This window comes from Bombus impatiens, unplaced genomic scaffold (genome assembly GCF_000188095.3).
Source record: "Bombus impatiens unplaced genomic scaffold, BIMP_2.2 scf_0896, whole genome shotgun sequence".
NCBI classification, from domain to species: Eukaryota; Metazoa; Arthropoda; class Insecta; order Hymenoptera; family Apidae; genus Bombus; species Bombus impatiens.
In genome coordinates, this window is record NT_177315.1 from 360,277 (window position 1) to 376,430 (window position 16,154).

The following is a 16,154-nucleotide window of genomic DNA, read 5'->3' on the forward strand; positions in this document are numbered from 1 at the left end:
TCAACACTTCGATTACGTTACTTCACCACCGCAAGAGTATCGTCTTGGCTTTCATTTATGAAGACGAAGAATATACTTATTTTTCGTCGCGTTAGATTTCAGATGTTAATATCATATGTTACTGGTAGCTGGCGCCTAAATCGAATCGTCAGTTTAGAATGACATCTGGTTTGAAATATACGAATAAACTTTCTGCTGCCAACTTCAAGTAAAATAAGTAAGCATATACTTATTTTATGTTCGTCTCTTTTCCTTCGTCAAAAAAAGTAAATAAAAATTGCAAAATTTATTACGTGTCATTTATAATAGAACATCGTTGTGTTAATAGATGAATTAACGTTTGATTATTCCGTTCAACTGTTTTTAAATGTCAGTTATACCTCAATATCTTAATGAAAGTCAATTGACATTTAAATAATTATTGACATAAACGTCAGTGAGAAAGTTGGTAGTATTTGTCAAGCTTGCATGCTATGAAAATTTTACGATCGCTATATTGCTTAGATTATTGATTTCTAAGTATTTGCTATATTTTAGAAAAATAGTACTTACCCATATTTCACAATTAAAAATATTTTTAATTTAGTAATAGTGTAAATAGTATAAATACAGTGTCCCACGAAAGTTTTCTAATACTTATTGCAGGAGATTTTTATGATTATATGTACATTATACGAAAATTTCTGAAATTTCGTTAATACTGTAACGAGACACAATTACATATCGTGATCATAACAGTAAAATTTGATACCATTTATTGTAAACATACACTAGTGAAAAATTAAAAGATCTGTTTCAAATTTTATCAGTATAATCACGATAGTTGTGTCTTGTTACAGTGCTAATAAAATTTCAAAATACTTTGTAAAATATACATACATAAAAAGTTTGTAAGAGTGTTCAAATACTTTTATAAGCCACTGTAATTTGAAAATAGACTAGGTTTATGGAATATCGGTTGTACTAATTTAATAGTATTAATCTTTTATGTGTTCCTAAAAAAAATTGTTGAAGAATAAAAATTTATTTCTTAGATTAAAGGAATTGAGATAATTATCCCTTTTTTTAGTATCTGGAAATGGCAGACACTGATCCACAATTAAAAGAACTTTTATTCCCAGCAGAAGAGACTTTATTTGAACAATTTTTAAGGTTTGGATTATATATTAGTGCATTATACCAAATTATATGTCTATTGGCAATACTAGTGGTTTTTCAAAGGGGCCCTTCCGATGGTATAGCTGCTTTAAAGGTATTGCATATATGTTTTATGATTAATTTAATTGACTTACAGATATTCTCAAGTTATGAATTAATAACAGGATGATCCAAGCGACGTAGAGTGTTCAGAAAATAGTCCTCAAGTAACTCCAAGGAGACCTCATAGACCACGAAAACAAGAAAAAAAAAAAAGACGCTGAATTGCTTCCTTGCCTGTACAAAAAATACATTATTGAATCATTTTTATATTTCTTAGGAAAACTACATTTATATATTATTATTTGTGCAATTCTGATAAAGTATTGTATGCTAAATGTATCGATTATATTTTAACTATTTAAGAAATATTTAAAAATATGAATGAAATAAAATTGTTTTTACAAAAACATACTTTAATTGTCAATCATTTCATATTTGTATAAATTATTATACATTATTATATCATATATCTTATTAATATAGATTTGTATTTATACTTTTAAGAAATTTTGATATTGTAAAAATAACGTATTTAAATAATATTTTTGCGTGAATACATTTATTTATTATCGTAAAACTATTGTTACTGAAAAAAATACAGATGACAAATAAATCCCCAAAAGATGTAATCCGAATACATACAGGAAACGCTAATAGCTTAAAAAATAATTTATAATTATACAGGGTGATTCACATAACAAACCATAATTTCTTTTTTGCCGAAATTAGGACAAAATCTTAGAGGAAAAAGATGAACTACATATACACGAATGTTTTTTCACAAATGCAATAATAGATGTGCGTTTTACTACACATTGCGGTATTTTTTAAAATAGAAACATTCATTTTTTATTATATACAACATAGATCGAATCGCTTACTTAACTCGCTCACTCTACTTAAAAAGTATTAGGATAACATGATCGAAAACTAATTAGTATAAAAAATATTTTAACTTTAATTTTGTAGAATTTATCATATCAAAATCAAAAATGATATAACGCAGTAAAGCTTATATTTATGCTTTTTTGTTTTTCATATGATAAATTCTATAAAAATAACTTTATATTTAATAACATACTTACATTTCACTTTTTTTCATATTAATACACATATCACATGCTGTAATTGACTATAACTGATTCTCAATGTTTTAAATATTTTACTGAATAAATGCTCTCTTTATCAAAATTTAAAATTTCGATTAAAAAATCGATCTTTCCATATACCAATGTTGATCAAAACGAAGTGCGCAACCTACAGGCAACAAGTAACAACTCTATTTAAAGGGGGTGACGAAGAAGATATATCGTTGTATCTTATGCTTTAGCGTTATAGGTTATTCTATTTTTGCATTTGTTTAGATTTATACTTCTTAATTTTAGGAACGTAAATAATAGTAACAATAAAAGTATAAAAATGGTTTTCATAAACATAGTAATTATCAAGCTTTACTGGAATTAATTGATTCTAACATTATGCTTTAATCCTAAAAATATGAAAAAGTAAATATGATCATATTTCCTAAATTATATCTTTCGCTTCATTAAGAGAGTAATACAAGATGTTGCATTCAACGGGAGTATTGTCACCACAAGACATTTTGGTAGAAGTTAGAAAATTTATTTCCGGAGCTGTTCGGCCGACTCATAGTACAAGCACGCTTGATGTAACGCGAACAGCTTTGACTTTACTTCGAAATGTACCTGCCGCAAGAGATGCAGTACTTGAATATTTCTGCAATGTATTTTTCATTGCAGTTACCAAATATGTTCGTCAGCTAGAAGTAAGTTTAGTAATTGTGCAACGATTGCACAAAATGCATGATACAGCTAAAGATTTCTATTAAATTATATCTCATTTTTCTAGACAAATCAAAACTTAGCAATATGTGAGGAATCTATAATAGCAGAAATCCACAATGTTTTAAGTAGCTTTATTAATGGCAATCCAGAAGCATGGGCACCAATTATTTCAGCATGGTCACTAGAATTATTAGGTATGCAATCATTAAATTGTTTGAAGTTAGATTGTTAGAAATAATGTTAATTTTATTACAGGTAAACTTTCTTCAGAATATGCAAAACGTGGAAACTTACCTGCAAATGCTGGAATTAATGATTTCCTTCAACAATGGATGTCTTGTTGTGCTACCCGTACTTTAATTGATATCACTGCTCAATGTCTTCAATGTCTTATGCATTCAGATACAGGATCTTGTATTAAAGCACTATTAGATACTAGCGTATTACATAGTCCTCATTTTGATTGGGTAGTAGCTCATGTTGGAAGTTGTTTCCCAAATACAGTTATTACCAGAGTGTTATCATGTGGTTTAAAAGATTTTTGTGCAATGGACCATGAACATAATGTTAAAGACCCAAAATTGAATTCAGTAGTTGGAATTCTGGGTCATTTGGCTGGTAGTCACTTTCAAGATATTACAGCAGCATTATTAGACTTATTCAAGGTAAAAACTGTTCTACATACTATAATGTTAACTAATGCTTCTCAAAATACATTTAATAATAATATTAGTAATAATAACAACAACAACAATAATACCTTCAGTGGAGTCTGCAGGAAGATGTAAATATCGATGAGGATACAAAGAATCAAAAATTGGCTACTGTTCCATTTCTTTTAAATCTGGCTTCTCTTTCGCAAACTCTTTTAAAAGCAATAACTAGTGATGTATTGCAAACATGTAAGTAGATGTATTTAATATTTATAGAGAGAAAATATAATTTATCCGTTTTATTGTAGTAAACCCAGATATAATCCCGCAGTTAGCTTTATTTGCCTCAGACTGGTGCAAATATTTTGATAACCAACCTGAAGCCCTGATAGATCTAACTGTTCATCTGATATTAGGATGTGAACAAGGAGCATCTCAGCTAATAAATATTTTGCTAGATGCAAGTTTAAATACAAGTAATGTTGGGTATCATAGTGTTAACGCTGCTCAAAGCGTAAAAAGCGTATGTTCTGAGATACTAGAGTTGGTATTGCAAGAGATAGATCTACTTTTGAGGACACATGGACCACAATCTGCAAATATCGCCTTACTAAATTCAGTCAAACAAGAATTTCCAGTAATATTACCATTACTTTTGAATCAAAATCCACTGCGAGTTCAAACAGCTATCAGACTGCTATGTTTTCTTGGAAGTCAAAATCCTAATATGTTAATATCTGCAGCATCGTATATGTTAATCAAAGCTGTAACTACTTTCCATCTTGCCGCTCTGATTCGGCTTGTTTCTAGTAACATTGTATTATTTTCGTCTAATAACTCTGAGACGGAAAATGTATTAGCCAGCTACAGTTACTTTACACAAGTAGTTGAACAAGCACTTAGAGAAATAAATTACAAAAATGTTATAGAAAAACAAGAAACAAGACAACTCTTTCAAAATCTTACAGTATTGCTAAAGTAAGTACATTAAGGTAGTTGTGTTATACTTTTTATACATTTGTATAACTTTGCTTTAATAGGTGGGAGAAGTATAACAAGGCAGTAGTACTCCGGTCAAAAATGATAACTCAAGCTATAAAATCCAATCTACACCAAATCTCCACTCTGTTAACAAAAACAACTGACTTCGATTTGGCTAATGATATTGCTAAAATGTTAGACTTATTTAGTATGCCTGAAAAAGATAATTTTTCCCCAAATGTAGAACTCACTTTGAAATTAACGAGAGCTATGATACAGTATTTCTTTTTATGCATAATGGAAGATGGTAAGTATTCAGTTAGTCTCTCTTTAATCAAAATCTTATAAATAAAATTTCGATAAAGTTCTAAATTTTAGACATAACACGAAAACAACAGGGTGTGAAGATCGTTTGTCATTTATTAAAAGATTTAACTTTTTATTCGCCATGTGCTCGAGTTTTAGCTCTAAGAGAAATTCTGGGACATAGTATCAATAATAATCCTGCAAAATATTTTGGTGCAAAAGAAAAATTTGAACCAAAGTTTGAGGAAACGTTACTTTTGCATCAAAACCACAAACAGGTAATGGTTTTATAAAATATTTAAAAATTGCTATTGAGAATTATATGAATCTTATTCTACTTAGGTTACGAGTACGATGTTAGCTCAGAAACATTCTTCAGTGTTTCACGCTGGAGTAATTGGACATGGTCCTCGGAGACCACCACCAGAAAATAATATTGATAAAGAAATTATTGCTCTCAATAAAATATTGCTAATTGATGTAATAAAGGTAAAATTTCTAAAAATATCATACAATTATTGGATAAAATTATTAAATAATTTATTCAATGCCTCAAACTCAATAGGCATGTTGTAGTAATCGTGAATCGGAACGATATCCTGTGAACCTAGATGCTTTAACAATGGTCAGTTTATTGTTAGTTGAGCTAGTTTCACCTGATGTTATGTATAATGGATTACCATGGCCTGATGAAGAATTTACAAAGGTATCATATTAATAATTTTGAAGTATTATAATTGTAATGCTAACAGTTAACTTTAATATAATGTTTCAATTGCTATATTAGGTTACTATAGAAAGAGATTTGCAAATCCATCGGACATTCAAGGATGTTCCATTATTATGGACATTATTAGAACTGACAGCTTGGTACAGACCAGCCTTAGCTTACTGCTCAGTTCTATTGAGAGGTATTGCTGCCACAGTTATGGCTAACTGGAATATAGAAGAAGGTATTTTACTCGTGAGTGTTATGGCACTTGGTCAGTTATTACCACCTCCATTAGCAAGTATAAGGGATGTTCTGCCAGTTTTAGAACCGCATCAGGTAGGTTTCTATGATTAAATAATAACCTCATACTCATACATAATATTTAAAATCAAAATAAAACATATCTTATTGTAGATAAATACTATAATGAAAGAATGTGTATGGGCTTACATGCGTGAAAATGTTCCATCACCTGCTCTTTTTACACGTAGCGAAGGAGCTAACATAGCTTGGCGAGATACGGACACTTCTACTCCAAATTCACGATTTACAGAAACACTTCGTTTAGTTTTGTTATCCAATATTCATACATTGGGTCCACTTTATGCTGCTCTTTTCTTACAATAAAAATAAATAGTTAAATTTTCTACCATATGTACATATTTTTGTGAATAAAATGATATAAATCTAAGAAATTAATGTTATATTAAGAAGATATTTAGAATAAGTATTAACACATCCTTTAAATTTACATTTTTGTAAAAAATATTTCTAGATTATTTTATTAAATTACATTTGTAGAACAACTTCTCAATTAATATTGCATTAATATAGTTTGTATTTATTTAAAATGATATTGTGGATTAATGTCTAAACATTGGGTTCGCCATTTACTATCCTCGAAATGTATAACAATAAATACATTTTTAGTCATGTTTTTATAACAACTCTATGTATAAAATAAAAGGTACCATTTGTATTATATAAAATAGGAATTTTTTAAGTTTACTAATATCTGAATACAACTAAATAATATACAGTATAATACGATATACAAATACAATGCAGATAACTTATAAATAATTTTCTCCAATTTCATTTAATTATGTCGAATGAATATTACTTTCATTCACTTAAATGTAGTTCGCTACTTTCAAATGCTAGTAAAAAGAGAAATTAATACAGGTCAGACTAAAAAGGAAAACAAAACAAATAATAAATTTTAATTTTTATAAAAGCATATTCACCTAAATACATACAAGAAAGAAATGTTACTTTGCTTTGTATCATTATTAATATAGGAATGATGATATCTATGATGAGCGAACACTGTACGAATTAATTGGTTGTACGAATACCCTAGGTGGGTGTCTCGTCCTGACGAAATGATTATACATTATGCAATGATTCGATTCACATAAACGTCACGATCTTAATCGCGCGCTTTGAGAGAGTCTTTTACATAACCCCGTTTTATTCGGAGCATAAAACACTAGTAAAAAATGCTGAAAATATTTAATCACTTTCTTCCTATGTACACTGCTCGTTGTCTGGAAGATATAACATCTTGTGTGTAAATCCAGAACATTCAAACTACACCGAATGCCTGTATTTACATTCGAGCATTTTACATTTTACACGTTCGAGTGCAAACTTCTACGCTTTGTCAACGTGTTACATTATTCAAAATTCCATTTGATATAGATTGACATAGTGTAGAATCACTATTTATGTTTCACATATAAAAGGAGGTATTATTTTTCATGATGTACAAATAAACAATATTAATTGCAAAATCTATAGATGGTAGTCGCGAAACTGATACATGCTTGAGAGCAACTGATACTTAATTGAATATTTTTGAGTATGCTACAATTATATGTAAAAAATAAAAGAAAAACTATTACGTAATATGAAGGTATATTTATATATGTGATCTTCTCAACGGCAAACAAAGAATAAAAATGTGTGATTTGATTCATATTGAAGACCTTCCATTACTCTATGAAGTAATTAACAGTATTTGACATCAAATGGACTTACTTTACAATAAATTATTATTCAGTTCTTCAGAATTAAAAAAGTTCACTTTTAAAGTCTATGTAAATTGAGTTTAGAAAAGTAGTGTACTCATGCCACCCATTTCACTTTGTTCTTTAACGAAGATCTCGAAGTACTGGTATATGATTGTGACGGCGAGTAAAATACCAGTACCTGAACCGATTGCACCAAGGAAATCAGCCAGTACAGACAGAGCACCGATACACAATCCACCAAATGCCGCCGCGGTCGGAATATATCTATTCAATTCATGAATCATAGAATTGTCTCTATGGCCTCTCATTACCATCTGTTGTTCTTTTAATTGTTTTGCGACCTGTAGAATAATTTTAGGTTCGATTAAAATACAATATCTATTAAAAACATAAAGAATGAAAATAATATAATAAATTCTTACGGCTTTTGCTGAGCTGCCAGAAACCTCGATCCACGTTTTTGAAAAGAAAGCACAAGAACCAAGCATAAAGAGAATATAAAGAATAGCATGAATGGGATCCTGAAGTATATGTCCCACAGATTCTGGTGGTGACAAATAATAACATAATCCTCCAACGGGGTAGGATCGCGCTGGACCACCACCGCCAATGTCGGACCATACTCCCAACAAATTCACGATAATATTTCCTTGAAATTTGACTGCCAACATTTGTGAAATAACATATAAATTTGACACCAATGCAGATTGGAGAATGATAGGAATATTGCTCGTATAAAACAATTTAATAGGGTAACTGCTGTATTGTCCTCTGTATCTGGCAGATTTAATTGGCAAGTCAACACGGAATCCCTAAAAATAAATATATAATTAGAATTTTAATTGATATTTTTTCAAATTAAAAACAATTTTATTTTATTACCTGGAAGTAAATTACAATAGCAAATACTAGGATTGTAGCAAGTAAGTTCATAAGATTAGGAAGGTTCTGTCTGTAGAACGCCTCACGCAGAGCTCGAACTTTGTCTTGTCTTGTAGCAAGTAAATGAAACAATGCGATTACTGCGCCCTCGAATTCTGTGCCACGTCCTAATGACAATGAAATAAAGACGTTGTCATAGTTACAATATTCAGGAATATCAATAGAAAAATGAAAATAAGATCATACCAGTATTAACAGTAGCTGGAGAAAATGCTTTCCATACAATTGTTTCACAAATATTTGTAGCAATAAAAAGAGAGATTCCACTTCCTAATCCATACCCTTTTTGGAGCAATTCATCCAATAATAATACGATTAATCCAGCAACGAATAATTGAATAATAATTAATAAACAAACACCAGCTCCAATTTCTGTTGGATCACCATACATTCCAGTCATTACATATACAATAGCTTGACCAACAGTGATAACCATTCCAAATACTGCAAAAAGTAAAAATTAGATTGCACGTTACAACTTAAAGGCATACAATATTCTTGAAGGTGCATTGTGCTTTTCTTACATTTTTGAGCACCATTGAAGAGAGCTCTATCTTTTGGAGTATCACCAACTTCAATTATTTTCGTACCACTCAACAGTTGCATAATCAGACCAGATGTAACAATGGGAGAGATTCCCAACTCCATAAGAGTTCCTCTATTTGATGCAAGTATAACTCGAATCCAATAGAAGGGATCTGCACTGTCCGAAGACATAATTCCAAATAGAGGAATCTGGGAAGACAGAAAATATTTTGTTAAACATAAAAATTTCATTGAATAGACACAGTGCTTATTACAAAGTAACTCTTACCTGACAACATACTAAGAAAATGAATAAGGTAATCGCAGTCCATAGTACCTTCTCTCGAAATTGAATCTGTAAAAATGTTTGACCTCTTAAATTACTGTTTAAAGCATAAAGAACATCTAAAACATTTAAAAGAAAACATTTAAATGAAGCTGAATTTGATTAATACATCAATAGAGAAACCTTTTTAAAAGATCATAAATAAGATTAATTTTAAGCGACTGGAATACACTACATAATGTAGTACAAAAATAAATTGACATAGACTTACTTTACGTTCCGGCTTCTCTATTTCCGGAAGTATACTGCAAAACGGCTTTATCACCTCTAGAAATTTGACTGAAAAACATACGGTGGAAAGTTAATTCTCACGTTAACAAAATACCAAACTAGAAACTGAAATACTAAAAGTTCAACGAAGCGAACAATATGTTGTACGAAAAATGAAATTAAGAGGTTACGGTTATCGTTAATCACAGCGACTGTAATCCTGAATAAAAGATTTTCTGAATTTCTGACTGGGAACAGTGTACTTACATCCCATTTTGAATCCGAGGTGTAACTATTCTAAAGGATCACGATGCTAGGACGCTTTCCACTTACTCTATAATCAACAATGCCGCGAAGACACTAGATTAAAGTGAGAATCCGAGCAAACTCGGCTGCGTATGCTCGATTGGCAAAGCGTAGCGAGTCGTGGCTCCCTTCGTCGACACGTATCAATATGCTATTGTCACGTGACCTGATGATGTTGGCCGGCGCGAGTTAGAAATTCTTGGAAATGATGTTAGATGGCGCTACAATTATGTTAAATGCGCACGTGCGCATTGTCAAATGTTCTTTTTTAAATTCGTTTGATTTAACATGTTCCTTGTATACTTCTTGGATGCAAACTAGTAAATAATTTTTCGATGAACGTATATAGAAAGTAAATTAAAAATCATGAAACTTTGACAAATATTTTTATTACAATTCATGTATAAGATACGTATACAAGGTGATATAATATAGAAATAAATGTTATACAAAAATTATTTTTTAACATAGTGCATTCTCTTATCTAAAAGTTGTATAACTTTGTCTTATTGTATATTTTTAAACTTTCGTCGGAGATTTTTAAAGTTTGTCTTCAAGATATTCATAACAGAGCAACAAGAAAGAATCTTCAAAAAAATAAGATCCGATTACTCTTTGTAACAGAACGTTACGTCAAACTGTAATCTTTACAGAATTGAATTCTCGTTGATGAATAACTCTTGAGTTTTGATGTCATAAAGCCTGGTATTCTGTATTAAAGTACCTAGATAAAAATAGCGTGTCAAAACTTCAATATTTCAAATTTGAAATTAGTCTAAAAAAATGTATAAGAAAGATAAATTATTAGAAATTTACAAACATAATTTTGGAAAAATATATAACTATTTATCAAAATACTGTTGTCATACGAATTTCAACTTACAATTACAAAACAAGACATAATTTAAATATAAATTTCATATAAAAATTATTTTCTGATATACATCGTACGGAATACAAATTAAATCAACAAAGAATGTACTAAAACTTAAATGTTTCAAATTTTAAGTTAGTTTAGAAAAATTATTAAAAAAGATAAATAATCAGGAAGTCCATAGACATTGAAGGTCACTTGTCAAAATATCGTTATCGTTTAAATTTTAACTTGTAATCACAAGACAATTTATATTGACTTACATAAATTTTCCATTAGGAGACAAAGCGTAAGAACTGCGAGTTACACAGTTTATTGTCGAGTGTTACATAAATATTTATCGTAAAAACAAAGAAAATGAATTTGCAAATTATAATGTATAACAGGCATTTTCAAAATCAACAATAAAATTTTTAAAAAAATTTAAGTTACAAATTGCAGAATGCGCATTTTAGTATAAAAAATCGTTCTTGCTATAGAACTATTTTTATATCTTTAGACAAATAATCTTTGATTTATACTTGTACTTGTATACTTGTACGAACAAATTTATGTTTCTGAAGAAGGAATATATTTATTCAAAATACTATATTTCAAATTTTTATTTCTGGTTTGACCGAGGATCATGTATATATTTCTAAGGGAACATTACCTAATTTCTTTGAAGTGACGTTATTGCAGAAAACTACTCATAATTGTCATTTGCGAAGAAAATAAATAATAATAATAGTAATAATAAATAATCAGCCAAATTTATCTTTATATAAATATAGGTTATCCTAGCATCAAACATAACAGCAATATCGATTTTATTAGCAGTTTATGCTATTGTCTACAAATATGTACATTCTAAATAATTTGCTATCAGCGAGAAGTGAATGGGGAAATACTATATAAGGAGCAAGCGAGATAACTGCCATAATTATTCTCACATTTTTCCTTGGAAAGTGTTTTGTAAGAATTGTCAGTTTTCGTTTGTCTTTTTGAACATATTAGCATTGTCTCGTATACAATGCAAAATATTGCTGGTACAGTTTTACTTCTCGGACTATATCTTGGCTTCTTCGTTCATGGCGGGTAAGTGAAAGGATTCTCCTGAAACTTATAGAATATCAGTCATTTGCGCACAAAGATTATAAATATAAACAAATGATTTTTTTTATTGATCTTTAATCAATTATTTGCTTTTAAGTATCAAAGAAAATATGAACTCTATCATCTATCTATACTAATATTATAAAGAGAAAAGGTTTGTGCGTAGGATGTGTGTATAATTTCAGAAACTATTTAACCGATTTGGATAATTCGTTCACACTTGGAAAGTACATTTCCTCCAAATGGACACAGATTACATTTCATTACGCTTACTCCTTCGGGCTTCAAATGAGCATAAATGAAACCCAAGTCTGATTAACGTAACTTTGTTTCGAATACTATTTACTATATTGATTTCTATTACAAATAAATGACAGGGATTTTAGAATCGCGAAGTTAAACTCATATTAGTTCTTAGTTATGCGTGGACGAAATCTAGGTAACAACTACTATGTATATATATAAAATACGAAAATTATAAAAGCCGCGAGAATAAAAATATTCTCTTATATTACGAACTGTATTATAAATGTAAAAACTTCCGATAGTTCGTGAGAATTATTGTTCCGTATTATTTGAAATAATTGCCTTTTTTTGTTATTCGTAGAGAAACTCATGGAAAACGAAAAGATAACCATGGACTAGTTATTGAACCAATAGTTGGCAGGTTTCAACATAGTGAAGGCCCTTTATGGAATCATCATTCACAAAAGCTTTCTTTTGTTGATATTGAAGCACAAAAAATATGTAGGTTTGACCTTGTAACAAAACATCTTTCCTGCATATTCATAGGTAATCATTAATATTGTATATCTAGAGTCTGTAAAAAGAAAACAATTTCATTTTCATAAATTAATATTGATTTCTGAATTAATGATTAGAAAATGGACCAGTTGGATTTGCTATTCCTATTAGAGGAGAACCTAATAAGTTTGTAGCTGGTAGTGGTACAAAATTCATCCTAGCTACATTGGATAGTCATAAAAATACTACAGAATCACTTCCTGAAATACTTGCTGTTGTTGATACAGATCGCAATGGTACTAGGTGGAATGATGGAAAGGCAGATTCTTCAGGAAGATTCTGGGGTGGTTAGTTGAAAATTATCAGTCTAATAGATAAAACTAATAACTTAAGCATACTACATGTTTCATTTACATTTCTATAGGAACAATAGGACCAGAAGTAAATGAAGTTGTTGTTCCTAATCAAGCATCTTTCTATCGTATTAACTCTGATCTCAAACCAAAAAAGAAATTATCTCCTGTTACTAATAGTAATGGATTAGCTTGGAATCTGCAGGATGATACATTATATTATATTGATACTCCTACGCTTCAAGTAGCTGCATTTGATTTTGAGCCCATCAATGGAACTATATGTATGAAACTTTTGAAAAACATTAAATATAAAGTACAAAACTCATGTTGAATTAAACTTGTAATAAATATAATTCATTTCAGCTAATAAAAGGATTGTATTTGATCTTAAAAAAAATAATGTTTCTGGAATACCTGATGGTATGACTATAGACATAAGTGGAAATCTTTGGATAGCTTTATATGATGGAGGTGCTGTAAGTATTGTTGTAAGAGTTTTATATATAATTAACAATATGTTTATGAAATAAATGTAATATAAAACAATAATATGAAAAACATGTATTATATAATAGGTGGTCAATGTTAATCCTCACACTGGCAAAGTAATACGCTTTGTGAAACTTCCTGTTCCAAAAGTAACTAGTTGCACATTTGGAGGGCCCTTGTTAGATACTTTATTTGTAACAACATCTAGCCGTGGTTTAAGCAAAGAGGAACTTGAAAAACAACCACATGCTGGTTATGTTTTTGCTGTAAAAGGCTTAGGAGTACATGGCCTTCCTACAAATTCATTTAAAGCATAATAATTTTTAATAATGAATATTCTTATGCACTTTATAATCATTCTGCACAAACAATATTAAAAAAAAAGAAACAATAAAGATAATTAAGTAAAACTTCTGCATTCTTTTATTTTTTAAATTTTAGGAACAGTAATAAAATGATTAACCTAGCATTAAAGCACATCATCACTATTAACAATTCCGTAAATTAGTTACATTATATTGGATGAGTGTAATATAATTACATTATGTTGCACAATCAATTTTTATATCTTTTTATCAAACATCACTTAATAATATTTTCGTTTTTTAACTTGTTCACTTTATAATAAAATGATAACCTTATATTTGTGTTGTAATGGATCATTGTACGTATATACTATTAAATGATATTAGTAAACTACTGTTATTTGCTATCTACTAGCTACGATTATCAAAGTACTAGATACTGTTATCAAAGTTCATAAGTCATGATATATAATGAAGAACTCTCGCGTAGCATCTCTATTCTTAGAAACAATTCAATCTGACAAATTGTGAAGTTTAGAGTTTACTGAAAGATTAAGTGATTTTTACATTTTGTACTTTTTGTGTTCTAAAAGCATTTGTTACTATACAAATTATACGTGTGTATAATAACTAGTAACTAACAGTTAACTATTAAATCAGACAAATGTCAGAAGTAACTGTCGAACCACTCGTTGGACCATACAGTCTCGGCGAAGGTCCTCATTGGGATTGTGCTTCTCAAAAATTATATTTCGTTGATATACTTGCCCAGAAAGTACTCAGATTTGACCCTGTAACAGGTACTGTTACATCTGTTTTGGTAGGTAAGTAATTAAGAATTTTGTATTACGTAATTTGGTATTTATAATCTGTTTTATAAATATATTTTTATTATTATATTAGAAAATGGACCAGTTGGATTTGTTATTCCTGTTGAAGGTAGCACCAACAAATTTGTTGTTGGATCTGGTATAGATGTAATGCTATTTTCTTGGAATAGTGAAAAAGATCTTGCAAAATGTATACCTCAAATATTGACTACTGCAGATTGTAAGAGAACAGAGATCAGATGGAATGATGGAAAAGTAGATTCTTCTGGAAGATTATGGGCTGGTTGGTTAAAAATATAAATTATTTTATATGAAAGTATATTACTCACATAGTATAAATTCTTACATATAGTATAAATTCTTACGTAATCTATTCTTCTTCTTAGGAACAATGGGTTCTGAAAAGAATGGAGATATTCCATTTGATGCGGGATCTTTTTATTCTATGGGTGATGATCTTTTATTGAAAAAACAAATATCTCCGGTATCCATAAGTAATGGATTAGCCTGGAATCCTGATAATGATATATTTTATTATATTGATTCATTTACGTATCAGGTTGTGGCATATGATTACAATTGTCAGACAGGAACCATATGTAAGAAATTTACAATGTATTTGGTATACATTCTGTGTTATGTTAACCAAAATTTACACTTTTAAATCTTAAATTTTATAGCAAATAAGAAGATTGTTTTTGATCTTAAAAAAAATAATATTCCTGGATTGCCAGATGGTATGACTATAGATACGGATGGAAACCTTTGGGTTGCTGTGTTTAACGGAGGTTGTGTGAGTATTACTACATTCCTATGGCGATTCATAATTATTATAAAATACATTGTAGAGGAAATAATTGACATTTATTTTCTGAGAAGAGAATGTGTTTAATGTTTAGGTTCTCAATATTAATCCGAGAACGGGCGAATTGTTGCGTTTTGTTAAGATTAACGGTGCCAACAACATAACAAGTGTTGCTTTTGGTGGTCCTAATTTGGATATCTTATATGTAACAACAGCGACTGTGCAATTAAACGAAAATCAGTTAAAAGAGCAACCATATGCTGGTTACTTATTTGCCATCAAAGGTTTGGGTGTTCGCGGTTTTCCTGCAAATTCGGTTAAACTACCAAATAAATTAACATAGATGTACATATAAATATTTAAAATATTGTATAAATATATAAAACATTTTTTTAATATTAAATTACTAGCACAATGAATTTGTAGATTATATATATATAAAAGTTACATTTTTAATAGTTTTTGCAAAGAAACAAACTATAAGTTAGAAAAGGATTATTTTAAGTTCCTTATTTGAAATAAACAATACTCTATATATGTACAGATATACTGTGTTTTAATAAAAAAGATATCTATAAATTATTCATCAAAAATGTACAAGTATTTTGCTAATGTTTAATTATACTTTCCTATC

At 29.5% G+C, this 16,154-nt stretch overlaps 5 protein-coding genes across 10 annotated transcripts; 4 read left to right on the forward strand and 1 right to left on the reverse strand.

Moving 5' to 3' along the window:
* Positions 1-184: 184 nt before the first annotated feature.
* Positions 185-1,546, forward strand: LOC100746750 (protein MANBAL). 5 transcript variants are annotated; one of them, XM_003492882.4, is made up of 3 exons: positions 185-266; positions 1,070-1,252; positions 1,323-1,546. In XM_003492882.4, the coding sequence occupies exons 1-3, from the start codon at positions 237-239 to the stop codon at positions 1,419-1,421; spliced, it is 312 nt and encodes a 103-aa protein (XP_003492930.1). In that variant the 5' UTR covers positions 185-236; the 3' UTR covers positions 1,422-1,546. The 5 variants fall into 5 exon arrangements, with proteins under 5 accessions (XP_003492930.1, XP_003492931.1, XP_012246267.1 ...); XM_003492883.4 differs by having other exon boundaries at positions 224-444; XM_012390844.3 differs by lacking the exon at positions 185-266 and adding an exon at positions 310-432.
* Positions 1,547-2,764: 1,218 nt separating this feature from the next.
* LOC100746946 (integrator complex subunit 5) lies at positions 2,765-6,348 on the forward strand. Of its 2 annotated transcripts, XM_012390841.3 has the most exons (11): positions 2,765-2,986; positions 3,070-3,199; positions 3,261-3,670; positions 3,772-3,907; positions 3,967-4,636; positions 4,699-4,946; positions 5,018-5,223; positions 5,288-5,434; positions 5,511-5,651; positions 5,733-5,993; positions 6,072-6,348. In XM_012390841.3, the coding sequence occupies exons 1-11, from the start codon at positions 2,765-2,767 to the stop codon at positions 6,282-6,284; spliced, it is 2,784 nt and encodes a 927-aa protein (XP_012246264.1). In that variant the 3' UTR covers positions 6,285-6,348. The 2 variants fall into 2 exon arrangements, with proteins under 2 accessions (XP_012246264.1, XP_033179173.1); XM_033323282.1 differs by lacking the exon at positions 3,070-3,199 and having other exon boundaries at positions 2,874-2,986.
* Positions 6,349-6,757: 409 nt separating this feature from the next.
* Positions 6,758-10,159, reverse strand: LOC100747066 (protein transport protein Sec61 subunit alpha). Its single transcript, XM_003492885.4, has 8 exons — positions 9,984-10,159; positions 9,718-9,785; positions 9,450-9,515; positions 9,160-9,370; positions 8,822-9,079; positions 8,576-8,742; positions 8,116-8,505; positions 6,758-8,034 (listed from the first exon to the last, which is right to left on the reverse strand). Exons 1-8 carry the CDS (start codon positions 9,988-9,990, stop codon positions 7,771-7,773), a joined length of 1,431 nt encoding a protein of 476 aa, XP_003492933.1. The 5' UTR covers positions 9,991-10,159; the 3' UTR covers positions 6,758-7,770.
* Positions 10,160-11,797: 1,638 nt separating this feature from the next.
* Positions 11,798-13,990, forward strand: LOC100747180 (regucalcin). The gene is made up of 6 exons (XM_003492886.4): positions 11,798-11,973; positions 12,599-12,783; positions 12,873-13,082; positions 13,160-13,372; positions 13,455-13,567; positions 13,667-13,990. The coding sequence occupies exons 1-6, from the start codon at positions 11,909-11,911 to the stop codon at positions 13,895-13,897; spliced, it is 1,017 nt and encodes a 338-aa protein (XP_003492934.1). The 5' UTR covers positions 11,798-11,908; the 3' UTR covers positions 13,898-13,990.
* A 262-nt stretch (positions 13,991-14,252) lies between these two features.
* On the forward strand, positions 14,253-16,065 carry LOC100747300 (regucalcin). Its single transcript, XM_024370674.2, has 5 exons — positions 14,253-14,709; positions 14,789-14,998; positions 15,102-15,314; positions 15,396-15,508; positions 15,615-16,065. Exons 1-5 carry the CDS (start codon positions 14,550-14,552, stop codon positions 15,861-15,863), a joined length of 945 nt encoding a protein of 314 aa, XP_024226442.1. The 5' UTR covers positions 14,253-14,549; the 3' UTR covers positions 15,864-16,065.
* Positions 16,066-16,154: the final 89 nt, after the last annotated feature.